Consider the following 14,331-nt stretch of genomic DNA (forward strand, 5'->3'; position numbering starts at 1 on the left):
CTGTTTCTGTACTTCTATAATCTAAAAAAAAAAAAATAAATAAGAGGACACAAACAAAAGGGCTAATACGAGATTGCCCATAGTGCTCCTTTTAAAACCTTTCTGATTTCAGTTCCAACATATGATAGCTCACATACCTGTGTTTCATATGAGATTACAGCAGCGGATGTCAAGTTTTTCTATGAATCGATATCAGATAATGTTACCATGATTTAAAAGCATACATATATTTATGTATATAATTATGTTTTAATTTTGCAGAGCCACAAATTGCAGTCCAACTGCTGTACAGCACAGCTAAGGAGGGAGACATGGGAAGAAATAGCACAGGAAGGAACATAGGATGAATCAATATATTATATTCTATTCACACATTTCATAGCAATGACAAACCAATGTATAAACTCTCAATTTGCATAGAGCATTGTTGAATCAAATCAAAGCTATCAGGCTATGAGCATGCCATTTCATGGAGGTTGCTGTCTTTGCTTCATGTATGTATGTGTTGTTTGCTTCTTGATTGGGGGCAATGAAACACCATGCAATAGAAAGCAGGGGAAATAGCAGAGTTAGACAATGGATTGGAGTAAAATGATTTATAATTAATCAGTAACACTACTAGGGCCCACTTGTGCACCTCTCAAGTCTATTTAGCAACCATTCACCAACTACATCTAGTAGCACAATTCCTCGGATCCAGACATTGACGTCACAATAAAACTGCACTAAACTAGGTTGTATTCGCCTGAGACCTTCTCTAACGCTTAAGCATTCAGCAGCTAATTAGGTTGGATTCTGTTTGGTTGCAATAGTTTATTTGCAAAAAATTCATAATGGCCTTTGCTAAAGCTACACAAAAACTAGGACGCTCATTGTTTTCCCTTATCCACCTGGGCACCTCAATCTGGATTGCGTCCACCATCCCTGAATTCTTAGACCCAAATGTTTCTGTGATATAACCACCAGAGAAATAATTGCCACCGTTGGGGCCAGGATTTTTGGGAGAGGGAACGCAAATGTAATTGGCACCAGCTTTCTGCTCTTCAATAAATGTTCCCAGGCTTCTGTCCCCTCTAAGGAGTGTTTCAAAGGCAACATTGCTCTGCTGTTGGGCTAGATGGTAGATGGATGACTGAGCTGCTGTAAATTTCCCAGAATCCAGGCTTGACTTGGAAAGGGTGTAACCCAACTCTATCCATCCTTCAGAGTGGGCCTGGCCATGGATATCAAAAAGGATTCCCTGCCCAATCCGTGACTTTGAAGAATTGATAAAAGACATGAACTCCTCCCAGGCATTCTCAGCTTCTGGAGCCCCAAATGTAGCCTCTTCCTTTCCCCTGTTAGCATCCAACTTGGACCGTCCCAGGTGATTGATCACAACATGGGGGTAGTATCCACCAGTCAAGACGTAGATCTCTTCAGCTAGATTTAGAGCTGTTTCCAAAGTGTACATGTCTTTCATTGTTGAAACTTTACACTTTTTTGAGTCCTTCTCCGTTCCCGCAGGGCAGTTGTGCAAGAAAAGGCAGGTGGAAGTACTGGCATTCCAGCAACCGGCATCGCGGCTTGGTATTTCATTCGGCAGCTTTGCCCCTCCATGGGGTACGGAGATAATCATGCTCATGTTACCAACTCTGTACTCGGTGTAGTTTTTTAGGCCAAAAAAAACATCCTGGCTTTTGACGGTTCGGGGAGCCACGTAAAGCATGCACATGAAGCCTAACCACAACATGAAGGGTAGAAGAGCCATCTTTTATTTCTGTAAGTAAAAATAAAGGTGGTGTTAAATGATTATATGGGCATTAAAAAGGTCCATTTTATTTTCATTCTCAGAGAAATACACACAAAAAGTAAACGTTGGTGTGCAAATATATGTTTAAGAATGATTCATTGTGGTCAACAGCCTTTGCAGAACGAGACAGAGAGAGCGAGATACAAACTAGTAAAGCGAACAGATATGGATAATAGAAATCAGGTCATTGCCATTAACAGTTTTACTTAGGGATCCGTCAAGTTTTTTTGGGAAAAGTAGGCCCACTGTTATAGATGTGTGGTTATCATAAAGGTTATCATGAGTACAAAGACAAGCACAAGAGTTACAGGTCAAGTTCGACAAAAGGCTATACAACAAGGATTTGATTAAAGAGATATCAGAGAAAGTGGAAAGGATACCTAGAGCATCCCTACTCACAACCAAACCAGCAAAGACCAATCCCTCCCTGGTGTATCTGACAACACACTCTATTCAGAGAACCAGAATAAAACAGATTATTAAACAACGCTGGGAGATGATGAGGGTAGACCCCATCTTATAGAGACTTTTCCCTGAACCTCCCACGTTTGCCTACAGGAACAGTAGTGAGAGCCGACACAGAGCAACCCAAAAAACCTAAAGAGAGACATGTCGGAAACACAACCATGCTGCAACCGTCAACACTTTAGAAGTATCATCCAGGGTAATAAGATCACACACCCGCACTCAGGGAAGAAAATAGAACAGAGCCATTCTCGCACATGTGACTCCAAAAATGTAGTATATGCACTGAGGTGCCCTTGTGGGTACTACTACTTCGGCATGCCAATGAGGAAAGCCAAGACTAGATGGACCTACCTCAAGTCCAATATGAGAACACAAAACCTGAAGTCGCCGGTGGCAAAACCCTTTGTAGAGGCTACACATAACATAGCACAACTTAAATGTGTGATATTGGAACATGTCTCAACATACCACAAGGGTGGGGACCTTCACAGGAGACTACTACAGAGGGAGGTAGCATGGATAGAGCAACTGGACTCACTTACCCCGAGGGGCATGAACTGTGAATGGCACCTCATGTGCTTTGTCTAAGATTGTGAGCAGGTACCCCTGAGAGAAAGTACAATTGTGAACAAAAATGTGGAGAATAGCAATATCGATAGGGTCACTATTACTTTGTGCTGCTAATTGTTTATGGTGGACATAATCTCCTGTATTACACCAGATAGAACATACACAGACGTAACCTGCAAGGGAGTTAGCAACCCACATGGGAACGCTTTTTGAACTGACTGGACTACATGCCCAGCCGATATTCCTTTTTCAGGGGTGGGATAGGTGACTTGTAAATGTGCTTCTCTCTTAAAGTTACCACCAGGAACGACCTATCTTTTGACATTGACCCTCCCAGTTATAAGGCGGATGCTTGGTGTTGAAAAAGATATTGAATTTGCCCGTTGGACATCCCTGCAGCCTCTGTCTAAGAGGCGCATTTGGCCGTTCCAAGACGGCGGCCACTTTGGCACAACGCTGTCACGCATGCACGATGCACATTGCCATGGTGATTTCTTGTATAAACAGGGCCGTGTGGCACCAGACTGGTAGCGCCGGAGTAAGAAGTAAGATAGCCACTTCACGGCTTTACTTTATTTTTCCCCTTTTAAAGTTGGAATATTGATTGCTGCCTTGACATAACGCCACTGTGCGAGCGCAATTGCTGTTGCCGTGGCCAGTACTCCAAACATACACGCCTGTGGGGCACACGACCGGTTACTCCGGTCCCCTGCCCGACAGATCACGGAATTAAAATTAAAAAGGAAGTCGGCCGATGTGCGGCTTTACATTTTCTTTCCCTGGGCTATTGGTATGTTGTGAAGCGCGTGATGGCATACACTTACGACCTTGGGTGTCATAACAAAAATGGGTTGCCCAACATGGAGGAGCCTAGACGCTTGAACGTCTTAGGGCTTATCTAAAATAGATGGATATTGCGAAGGAGGGTTAAGAGCTATTTGGGAACCCGAGGCAATGCCTGCCTATTGTAGTGAGAACTGTGATACAGCGCCAGATTCGTTCTGGACACTGCCATGCGTAATGTTACTACACAATAATGGGGGTCATTACGACCTGGGTGCAAAGGAATACCGGTCACCAGTAATGACACTGGTGCCGGTAATCCCTTTGCACCCTATTCCGAGGTCCCTTTGCGGGTCCCTCCCTTAACGCCTGGTTTTACCAGGCGTTAAGGACGGGACCCGCAAAGGGATACCAGGGTCAATAACGGTACCGCAATTTACGGTACCGTTATTGACGCCTTCCCCGTTCCCATTGAGCCCTATGGGTGCTCAAATGGGAATGGGGAATGGCTTTTCAAATGGGGACTTACTGGTCCCGCCAAGGTCGGACTGGACCGGTAAGTCCCCATACCACCAAGTCGGTGGCGGTACCGGTATTGGTGCTAGTCTAGCACCAACCTCAGAATGAGGGCCAATGTTACTGTAGGTTCATATGGGGTAACACACCCAGTGACTTGGGGTTGTGAACTAAGAGACATATCGGGCCTCATTACAAGTATGGAGGTAGCCAGGGCATGGCTGCCTCCATACCGGTCCCCAGTACTGGGTTCCTTCAATGAGGAATAACCGGGTCATTCCGACTTTGGAGGACCCGGTAATTCATCCTTGAAGGAACACATCCTCATTCCCATTTGAGCCCCCATAGGGCTCAATGAGAATGGGGAGGGAGCTAATAATGGGCCCGCTAATAACGGGCCTGTTATCACCTTCCTGGTCCCCTCGCGTGATCCGCAAAGGACGCCTGGTCTGAAAATAAAAGTATAAGAATGGTAAACATTTTAAAAAGTGAAGGAGCACCACTGGCAACCGCTCTCAGCCACTTTGACCATTGATTACCATACTATCTCTCTACAATGGCTGTCAAAACACACTGAACGATTGAAATGTGTGCAACTGTTTGTAGAGGAAAGAGAAGGAGCATGCAATTTATTTTGGACCTTAAATACTTAAAATCATTTGGCAAGAAAAGGAAATCTCAGACTGCTGTAGCAGCAGCTAGACACACCCAGGAATGATTGGATAACTAAACCAGAAAACACCCATAGCATAATGTAACAGCAGAACAATAGTAATTGATGTTGGAAAGGCCTTGTCTACTTTAATGCTTTTCATACAGCAGAACCCCTCTTATCCCTTGTTGGGGTCATTGCTGCCTCCACTTCCACCTGGAGTCGAGCCTGCATAAACACAGGCTGTCACAATCCATGCCCCTGACCCCCTCATGTATAACAGCCCCCTGGCAGCAGGGGGGCTAAAACCCTTCACACTAGCCCCAAAGGCCTTAAACTCCATCAGAAACATATATAGAGTCAGCCTTTGGCGCCAGGCTCATTATCAGGAATAAAGTAATAACAGTTTTGGACCTTAATCCAACATGGAGGCCTATTACACAGCTCAGTTCTTTAGAACAAAGCCATGCAGTCTAGTGTTTTGGGTGTGGCTGGGCCTGGAGCTACTTGGCCTAGAACTACTTTACCTGGGCTATTTAAACCACACCCAAACAGCAGAACACGCTTTACGTTATTCTGCACTCCTGCAGCGTAACGCTCACTCTGTCCAGCTCCTGCTCATCTGCTTCTCCGGCAGTCGGTCCTGAAGCCCTATATCCGGATTCAATTAATAACCTGGATGAACAAGAACAGCATTAGCAAGCAAGAACACTTAGCTGTGAATTAACCGGCCTTGAATCCATCTTGCGCTTCGCTTACCTTGCCCATCTCCGGAGTTTGCCGCAACCTGCAAAGGTAAAGAAACAAGGACAGCATTAATAACAATTCTTACCTGGGCAAGCAGCGAGTCCTGGCAGCACCCTGCGCTTCTCTTACCTCGCCCACCTCTGGGTTTCACAGCAACCTGTAAGGGAGAAGGAACAAGGTCAGCATTAACAAAGCACTTACCTGGGCAAGCAGTGCTTCCATCGCTCATCACTCCGGAACATCACCGCAAGAAAGAAACAGAATAAAGACGGAAAAGACATTATAACTCACCTGGAAGACAGCAAGCAGAGTCGGAGACACAGCTGGTCTGGACCCAACATAAGGGCACACGTACCAGTGAAGCAACTAGGTCCAGGGAACAACCGCACCAACCACGTGCCCCTACACAGAGACGCAGGACAGAGAGTTCAATGCACAAAAACCTAAGGTGAGCAATAACCCCAAGGGTAGGGAATTGGACCAGAGGGAGGTGGGAGTCCATCCATCACAGAACCAGTATCTTAACCCTCCATTCTCCTGTTATAGGTGCTACCCAATGTCTGGCACGTAACCAAGCAGAGAGTGGTCCGGGATAGTGCGTAGACCTCCATCCAGTATCGTTTTGCGGCCCTGTGGGTACCAGGTGAGCGTAACAGAACGCAAAGCCTCAATTAAAACATCCATCTGGGCGTCATGGAAACATCAGAGTCTGACCAACTAGCCCAGTTACTGGGAGAATTACGGGCCAAGGTGCACTCCGCCCGGCAAGAAACCAACGCCCTTAGGAGGGAGTTGATTGTCACCAAGAACCACACCAATGAATTAGCCAGACAATTGCTCCAAACACAGGCTGGGCAGGCTCTGTTGCCAGGAAGTATTCTATCGGTTCCAGCCAGATCCGTCAATCCAGTGCAGGTGGTCCTCCCTGGGACAGTTCCATTGGCCACATCGGAATGTTTCAAGGGGGACCCAAGAAAATATGCAGTATTCATGAACCAGTGCCGCCTCCATTTTTTTGTAGACCCAGAGCCTTTCCTAATTATCAGTCGCGGGTTGCTTTCATTCTGTCATATCTGAGTGGCAGTGCCGTGGATTGGTCCATAACGTTAGTAAGCCAGGATGACCCACTCCTGCAGGATTTCAGGGGTTTCAACAGGAGATGGAGAAGCTGTTCGCCCGACATACCCAGGGCCAAGCTCTGGATAACAAACTTCTGTCCCTCTGCCAAGACAGCCAAGATTTGTCAACATATATCTCCACTTTTAACAGACTTGTCGTTGAAACTGGGTGGCCTGAGGAGAAACAAACAACATTATTCCATTGAGGATTGCGGGGGGAATTGAAAGACGTCCTAGCTCAGGTGGTAAACCCGCCAAAAGACTGTGCAGAGTTCATCAACCTAGTGGTGCAGCTAGACCATAGGCTGCAAGATCAAAGGACAGATCGAGCCAGACCAGCGAATCGGACTGTGTATGTACGCTCAAAGGAGAACAGTCGCGTTCATCAGAAAACACTTCGGAGCCCATGCAAATTGGGGGGGTACGGAGCCCATTAACCAAGGCCGAAAGAGACAAAAGGAGACAACAGCAATTATGCCTGTACTGCGGGAAATCAGGTCACTTCCTCAGAGACTGTCCCGTAAAATCGCCTAGGAGAAAAGTTGGAGCTACAGAGAAAGAAGGAGGAGAACAAGAGTCAGAAAACTTCTAGGCCCGGCAAGCGCAGAGGTCCGTTTGTCGAGCGAAGGAAAAGAGCCACAAACCTCACACCTTGCCCTGCCTGTGATTTTGATCAGTCACCAACAACCGTCTCGGATGCATGCTGTCGAGGCATACATAGACAGTGGAGCCATTAACTACATAGACCAAGGCCTGGCAACAAGGATGGGGCTTCCCCCCTGTCAGAAAACCACAACTGAGAAGGTCACCACTGTCGACGGCACAGAGATAGCTTCTGGTCCTGTAACTCAACGCACAGCATAATTGACCCTTCTGTGCCAAAACGGACATCGGGACACCTTAACAAGGCCCCTCAGTTCCGGGTGATTCTAGGGATGCCGTGGTTGGTGGCTCACAATCCTAACATCGACTGGGGAGCCAAGAAATTAGCCTTCTCCAATGAGTGTGCTCATGCGTGCTACCAAGTGGAAATGCCATCGTCTGACCCAGAGACACCTGTCCAAGATAAAGAGGCGTTAGTACTAGGTGTAACAAGTACACTACCAAGCGAATACCATGATTTTCAAGACGTTTTCCAAAAAGAACAGGCTAATACCTTACCCCCGCACAGGCCATATGACGGTCAGTTCGACCTCGTACCTGGTGCACAAATCCCATGTAGTCAAATTTATGCACTCACCGAACTTGAAAATCTCCACTTGAAATCATATCTGGACCAATACCTGGCAAACGGTTTTATGCGCCCGCCAAATCCCTGTCAGCCTCGCCCCTATTCTTCGTACCCAAGAAGAGGGGGACTTGAGAACGTGCATCGACTACCGCGCACTAAACCAGGTAACAGTTAAAAACCGTTATCCTCTAGCCCTTATCCCAGAACTACTGGACGAAGTCAAGGATGCCCAAATTTACACCAAATTGGACCTCAGGGGGGCATACCATCTTGTGCGTGTAAATAAAGGAGACGAATGGAAGACCACCTTTCGTACTAAGTATGGGCTGTACGAATATCAGGTGATGCCCTTTGGGCTTTGCAACGCTCCCACCGCATTCCAGTACTTCATGAACGATGTACTACGGGAATTGATCGACGTATGTGCCCTAGTTTACATCGACGATATCTTGGTGTACTCCTCTTCTAAACAGGACCATGTCAGGCACGTTTGCTCCGTCCTTGCAAAACTCCGACAGCACCAGCTATACGCCAAACTTGAAAAATGCTCCTTCCATGTCACCGAAGTCGAGGTCCTTGGTTTTGTCCTCACTCCCAGAGGCGTCTGGATGGATATGCACAAAGTAGACGCCATCCTTAGCTGGCCATCACTATCTTCAGTCAAAGGTGTCCAAAGTATGCTCGGCTTTGCGAACTTTTATTGCCGATTCATCCCGGGTTTCTTCCAGATTGTGCACCCGATCACTTCTTTATTACGAAAAAACAACTAACTGTTCCAATGGACAGAAGAGGCGGAGAAGGCCTTCCAGGAACTCAAGAAAAGATTTATCTCAGCCTCGGTGCTACGACACCCCCGCCCAGATCTCCCATATGTAATGGAAACAGATACCTCCAGCATGGCAATGGGGGCTGTCCTTTACCAAAGGGATCCCGAAATAGGCCAGTTACATCCTGTGGCCTTTTGGTCACGAACATTTACTACACCTGAACTTAACTATGCAATAACAGACAAGGAACTCCTAGCGATCAGGGCAGCCTTTAAGGCTTGGCGGCATTACCTCCTAGGCGCCAGACATACCATCACAGTAATCACCGACCATCGCAACCTACAATACCTCAAGATGGCAAAGGCTCAATCATCCCATCAACTCTGATGGGCTTTATTCTTTGCAGAATATGATTACATAATCACGTACCGACCTGCAGTCCAGAACGGAAAAGCCGCGCCCCATCCCGCATGGGTATTGATGAGAACGCATATTCAACCCCAGACCCGGTGGCCATTATTCCAGGTGACAAACTACTAGGACTTACAACAATGTTACCTCTGGACAAACTCTAAAAGGAAATTCGGCTCCTAATGAACAAGAGGCTCTACAAGACTGGACCACTCAATGTGAACATTACACAACAAAGAACCAACTCCCATATTTCAGACGGCGTTTATATCTACCGAATAAGCCACTACAAGAACAAGTCATTTGTGGTTATCACGACCCCCTGATAGAAGGACATCCAGGAATCGCCAAGACCCTCACCAAGATGAAAATAAATTATTGGTGGCCGACCTGGCGAAAAGGACATTACGCAGTTTATTCTGTCATGTGGCATTTGTGCACAGAATAAATCCCAGAAACAAAGACCTGCGGGCCTTCTTCAACCCCTGGAAATTCCAATTGCACCTCAGCACACACTCTCCCCCTCGATTTCATCACAGATCTGCCTCCCTGTCAAGGGTTCAACACTCTCCTAGTGATTGTTGACCTATTCTCTAAAATGGCCCATTTCATTCCGCTTAAGGGTCTACCAAATGCATCCAGTCTGGCAAAGGTGTTTTTAGAGCAAATCGTATGATTTCATGGTTTCCCCTCCGTCCTAATTTCTGACCGAGGGAGTCAGTTCATGTCTAACTTCTGGAGGAACAGTTGTGCAATTGCCCAAATCAATATTCGTCTGTCCACTAGTCACCATCCCCAAACTGATGGCCAAACGGAGCAGACGAATCAGACACTAGAGCAATACCTACGGTGTATGTTACATCAAGTGGAAGAAAGCTGGAAGGATGTTCTGTGGATAGCCGAATATGCATACAACAACTCACTACACACCAGTACTGGACAGAGTCCATTCTATACCGTATATGGAAGGCACCCATGTACTTCCGAAATTAGATACCCCCATGACATTGGAAATGCCCGCGGTGAAGACTTTACATACGACCATCACTCAAGCCTTCAAAAAGGCAGCAGAACACTTGATCCAAGCCAAAGAAAGACAGAAAAGATTCTCTGATCAACACTGAAGAAAAGCCCCAGACTACCAAGTCGGAGATGAAGTCTGGTTGGCGTCTTGGCATGTGCCCATAAGAGGAACTTGAACATTTCGTCCCAGATATCTAGGGCCCGATACCATCAAGGCTATTTTAAATCCTGTGGCAGTAAAACTAGTTTTACCACCAAATATGCAGATCCATCCCGTATTCCACGTGTCACTCTTAAAACCTGCTCAGCCTGGAACTCGGGTCAAAACACCACCAAATCTGGTACTGATTAACGGAGAACCCGAATTTGAAGTCAAGGACATCCTAGATTCTAAACTCACCAGGTCCAAGTTATATTACTTAGTGGACTGGAAGGGATACGGCCCTCAGGACAGGACATGGGAGCCCAGCGAGAACGTCCATGGGCCATGCCTGGTAAGACGATTTCATCGGAACCATCCGACCAAACCAAGGCCAGGCGTAGGAAATACCTTGAGAGGGGCTTTAGGGGGGAGTGCTGTCACGATCCATGCCCCTGACCCTCTCAGGTATAACAGCCCCCTGACAGCAGGGGGGCTAAACCCCTTCACACTAGCCCCAAAGGCCTTAAACTCCATCAGAAACATATATAGAGTCAGCCTTTGGCTCCAGGCTCATTATCAGGAATAAAGTAATACCAGTTTTGGACCTTAATCCAAAATGGAGGCCTATTACACAGCTCAGTTCTTTAGAACCAAGCCATGGGGTCTAGTGTTTTGGGTGTGGCTGGGCCTGGAACTACTTGGCCTGGAACTACTTTACCTGGGCTATTTACACCACACCCAATCAGCCGAACACGCTTCGTGTTATTCTGCACTCCTGCAGCGTAACGCTCACCATGTCCAGCTCCTGCTCATCTGCTTCTCCGGCGGCCCGATCCTGAAGCCCCAGATCCGGATACCATTAATAACCTGGAAGAACAAGAACAGCAATAGCGAGCAAGAACACTTACTTGTGAAGTAACCGGCCTTGAATCCATCCTGCGCTTCGCTTACCTCACCCATCTTTGGAGTTTGCCGCAACCTGCAAAGGGAAAGAAACAAGGACAGCATTAATAACAATTCTTACCTGGGCAAGCAGCGAGTCCTGGCAGCACCCTGCACTTCTCTTACCTCGCCCATCTCCAGGTTTCGCCGTAACCTGCAAGGGAGAAGGAACAAGGTCAGCATTAACAAAGCACTTACCTGGGCAAGCAGCGCTTCAATCGCTCATCACTCCGGAACATCACCGCAAGAAAAAGACAGAATAAAGACGGAAAAGACATTATAACTCACCTGGAAGACGGCAAGCAGAGTCGGAGTCACAGCTGGTCTGGACCCGACATAAGGGCACACAGACCAGTGAAGCAACTAGGTCCATGGAACGCCCACACCAACCAGGCGCCCCTGCACAGAGACACAGGATGGAGAGTTCAACCCACAAAAACCTAAGGTGAGCAATAACCCCAAGGGAAGGGATTTAGTCCAGAGGGAGGTGGGAGTTCACCCATCACAGAACCAGTATCTTAATCCTCCATTCTCCTGTTATAGGCGTTACCCAACGTCTGGCACCTAACCAAGCAGAGAGGGATCTGGGATAGTGCTTAGACCTCCATCCAGTATCGTGTGACGCCCCCGTGGATACCATGTGAGCGTAACACAGACATGGCTTTCACAGAGCAGCTTGTGGATGCTGATCAACATTTGCACTCTTTGATATGCAAATGCAGCAGACACTGTGTGTCAGAAGGCACAGATGAGTAACAGCTAACAAAATATTTCTGGTGAGTTTTGATATCCCAAATAAAGTCAGTCAGCCACACAATGAAGAATTGTATCTATACAGACTAAAGTGATTTTGTGCAACACTTTTTTTCAGCTGATTGTTTTCCCAAATAAAAAAAAGGGGAACAGAGTACTGGATGAGCAAAGGTGGCTGAGCTGAGAAAATGTTTTTTTAGAATAAAGATGACAAAACTCTTATATAGTACAAGTCTCAAATCAGTAGGGGGCGCTAACGAGTAGGTTTTCCCTGCAGCTTTAATGAATTACAAAAGAGGTTTACGTCAATCTGAGTTAAAGTAGTTCCATAATGTATTCCTACAATTAGGGGATGCCTGGCTGCAAATCAGAGTGCTCACATTTCTAGGAGTCTCTAACATGACAGTGGAAGCAGGGCCGTTGCCTATTTACATATGTTTTTGAGCAGCACATCATTTAGTCTTGCTCAAATAAAAGCACAGTGGCCTAGCTGAAAGAAATGTTGATAAGACAACATCGAAAGAAACAGGGCATTCAAACCAGGAAAGTCAAGAGTCATGGTAGATCTCCTCTGGAACTTATGGCGGCAAAGGATGGGTCAGGTGGAGTACATCTCACAGGTAGGAGCAGGAGGGTCATGGGGTGGATGCAGGGGTCTCATGTAAATTCAGCAAAAAGGAGTTAAAAAGCCTTATCCACATAATCTCAGAATAGGTCAAGTCAAAGTGCACTATGCTGGCAGCACATTTACTGAGAAACATTTTAATTATTATCAAAAACCTAAACTCTTTAAGCAATGCTGGAAGATCCGACTCCGATTACTGACCCAACAATTTACTCGTTGCAGCGTTTGCCCTCAGGTGGAAGTAATGCAGATTTGTTCATGCAAATTTAAAACTACTTTATGAATAAAAATACTTTATTTTGTTCACAAACACTATTTGAAAGTTGAGTATCTTTATAGCGTTTGCCCTCAGGTGGAAGTAATGCAGATTTGTTCATGCACATTTAAAACTACTTTATGAATAAAAATACTTTATTTTGTTCACAAACACTATTTGAAAGTTGAGTATCTTTATATCTGGGTGAATTCACAGATGGGCGCATTATCTAGCATGTATTGGAAAGTGAACTGAGAAGCCCAATTAATTTGCAATTTTCTGTGCTTACTTTCAAAGCAATACTGGACCATACTGGTCAAGCCTTGCTGTCTTTGCCAGTATATTTATATTGTGTGTGGTTTATAAATCCAAGATATGCTTGCTGGCTGAGAAAATGTACATGTTAAAGGTAAATGCACAGCACTCCACCTGACAAAGCTTTATGTGAGTCTTCTGATGTTAAAATGCTGGTGAAAAGTATTAAACAAATTGAAGAATTTGGAAGGTCAGGCTAGAAATTTGATGATGGAAACAAGGTCTGACCCTCCAAATTGGTGGCACTTAAAAACAGGACCAGGGGAACTAATATTCCACTTGGGGTGATACTGAACATAAAGGATGCTGTTGGCACTTTTCCTGCAGTGCTCTTGCGCTTCAAAGGCCGACATATGCTCAGCTATGCTCCACTGCCCTGCAGTCTTAAACATGCTCCCGGGATATCTCCTCCCATCTGAGATGGGTTAGGTGGCATACTTGGGAGAAACAATTGTCATATGTGTGTATTGTTCAGGCCAACAACAGCTGCCCTTACCACCCCATCACTTTCATCTCGCCCTTGCACCCACAACTGCAGAAATTAACTGACAGCTGTAAAATACTCTTTCTCACTCACTGCTTCCCTAAATGAACATGAGAGGAAAATGACATTTGCTGACCAAAAGGTGCGGAACTGAGGAAAATCTAGACGTTTTAGCCTATGATGCTGCGGTTCGACAGTACGGGGCCCGTATCAGCATTGACCATGTAGCAGGAATCAAACTGGGAACACATTTGAGTACTGTCTAAAGATGACATTTCATGACTCATCCGGTTGCAATTGGCCAACCATTCACGGATTGAAAATTCATGCCAGGTTTTAAGAACCTATTGTTTAGAGAACTTCCCTATATTAATATCCTGTTCATTATTAGTAGTACATCTCAACATGAGGGCACCAGCAATGGTCCCTTGCAGAACCAAACTCCACATTACCAAAGATTGCCACCAATCCCTTTTTTTTAAATTATTTTCAGACAACTGCCTCAGCCCGAAAAAGGTAATGTCATCAGTATTTTTCTGTTGTATTTGTTAAATGGCTGAAATAAAAAGTAAAGCTTTGGTGATGAGGCATGAGCACAGCACTTTTGGCTACACTTTTCCCAGAAGGAGAGTGCTATAACCTGTTGTCCACCAATATTCTGACTAGGACACATGACTATACACTATGAGCTTGAGAAAGAGGCACGCGTGTGTGCTGTGGACAGGGCAAGCAGGGG

The 14,331-nt window shown here is 45.9% G+C and overlaps 1 protein-coding gene across 1 annotated transcript in view; it reads right to left on the reverse strand.

The window, feature by feature from the left end:
• Positions 1–268: 268 nt before the first annotated feature.
• LOC138468480 (uncharacterized) overlaps positions 269–14,331 on the reverse strand; it is a 158,665-nt gene continuing 144,602 nt past the window's right edge. The window contains exon 2 of the mRNA XM_069609007.1: positions 269–1,759. Within this exon, the coding sequence (XP_069465108.1) occupies positions 773–1,750 (978 nt within the window). The 5' untranslated portion in view covers positions 1,751–1,759 and the 3' untranslated portion in view covers positions 269–772. The remainder of the gene's footprint in view (positions 1,760–14,331) is intronic.

Source organism: Ambystoma mexicanum, chromosome 4q, assembly GCF_040938575.1.
Source record: "Ambystoma mexicanum isolate Mex_15411 chromosome 4q, UKY_AmexF1_1, whole genome shotgun sequence".
Taxonomy (NCBI): Eukaryota; Metazoa; Chordata; class Amphibia; order Caudata; family Ambystomatidae; genus Ambystoma; species Ambystoma mexicanum.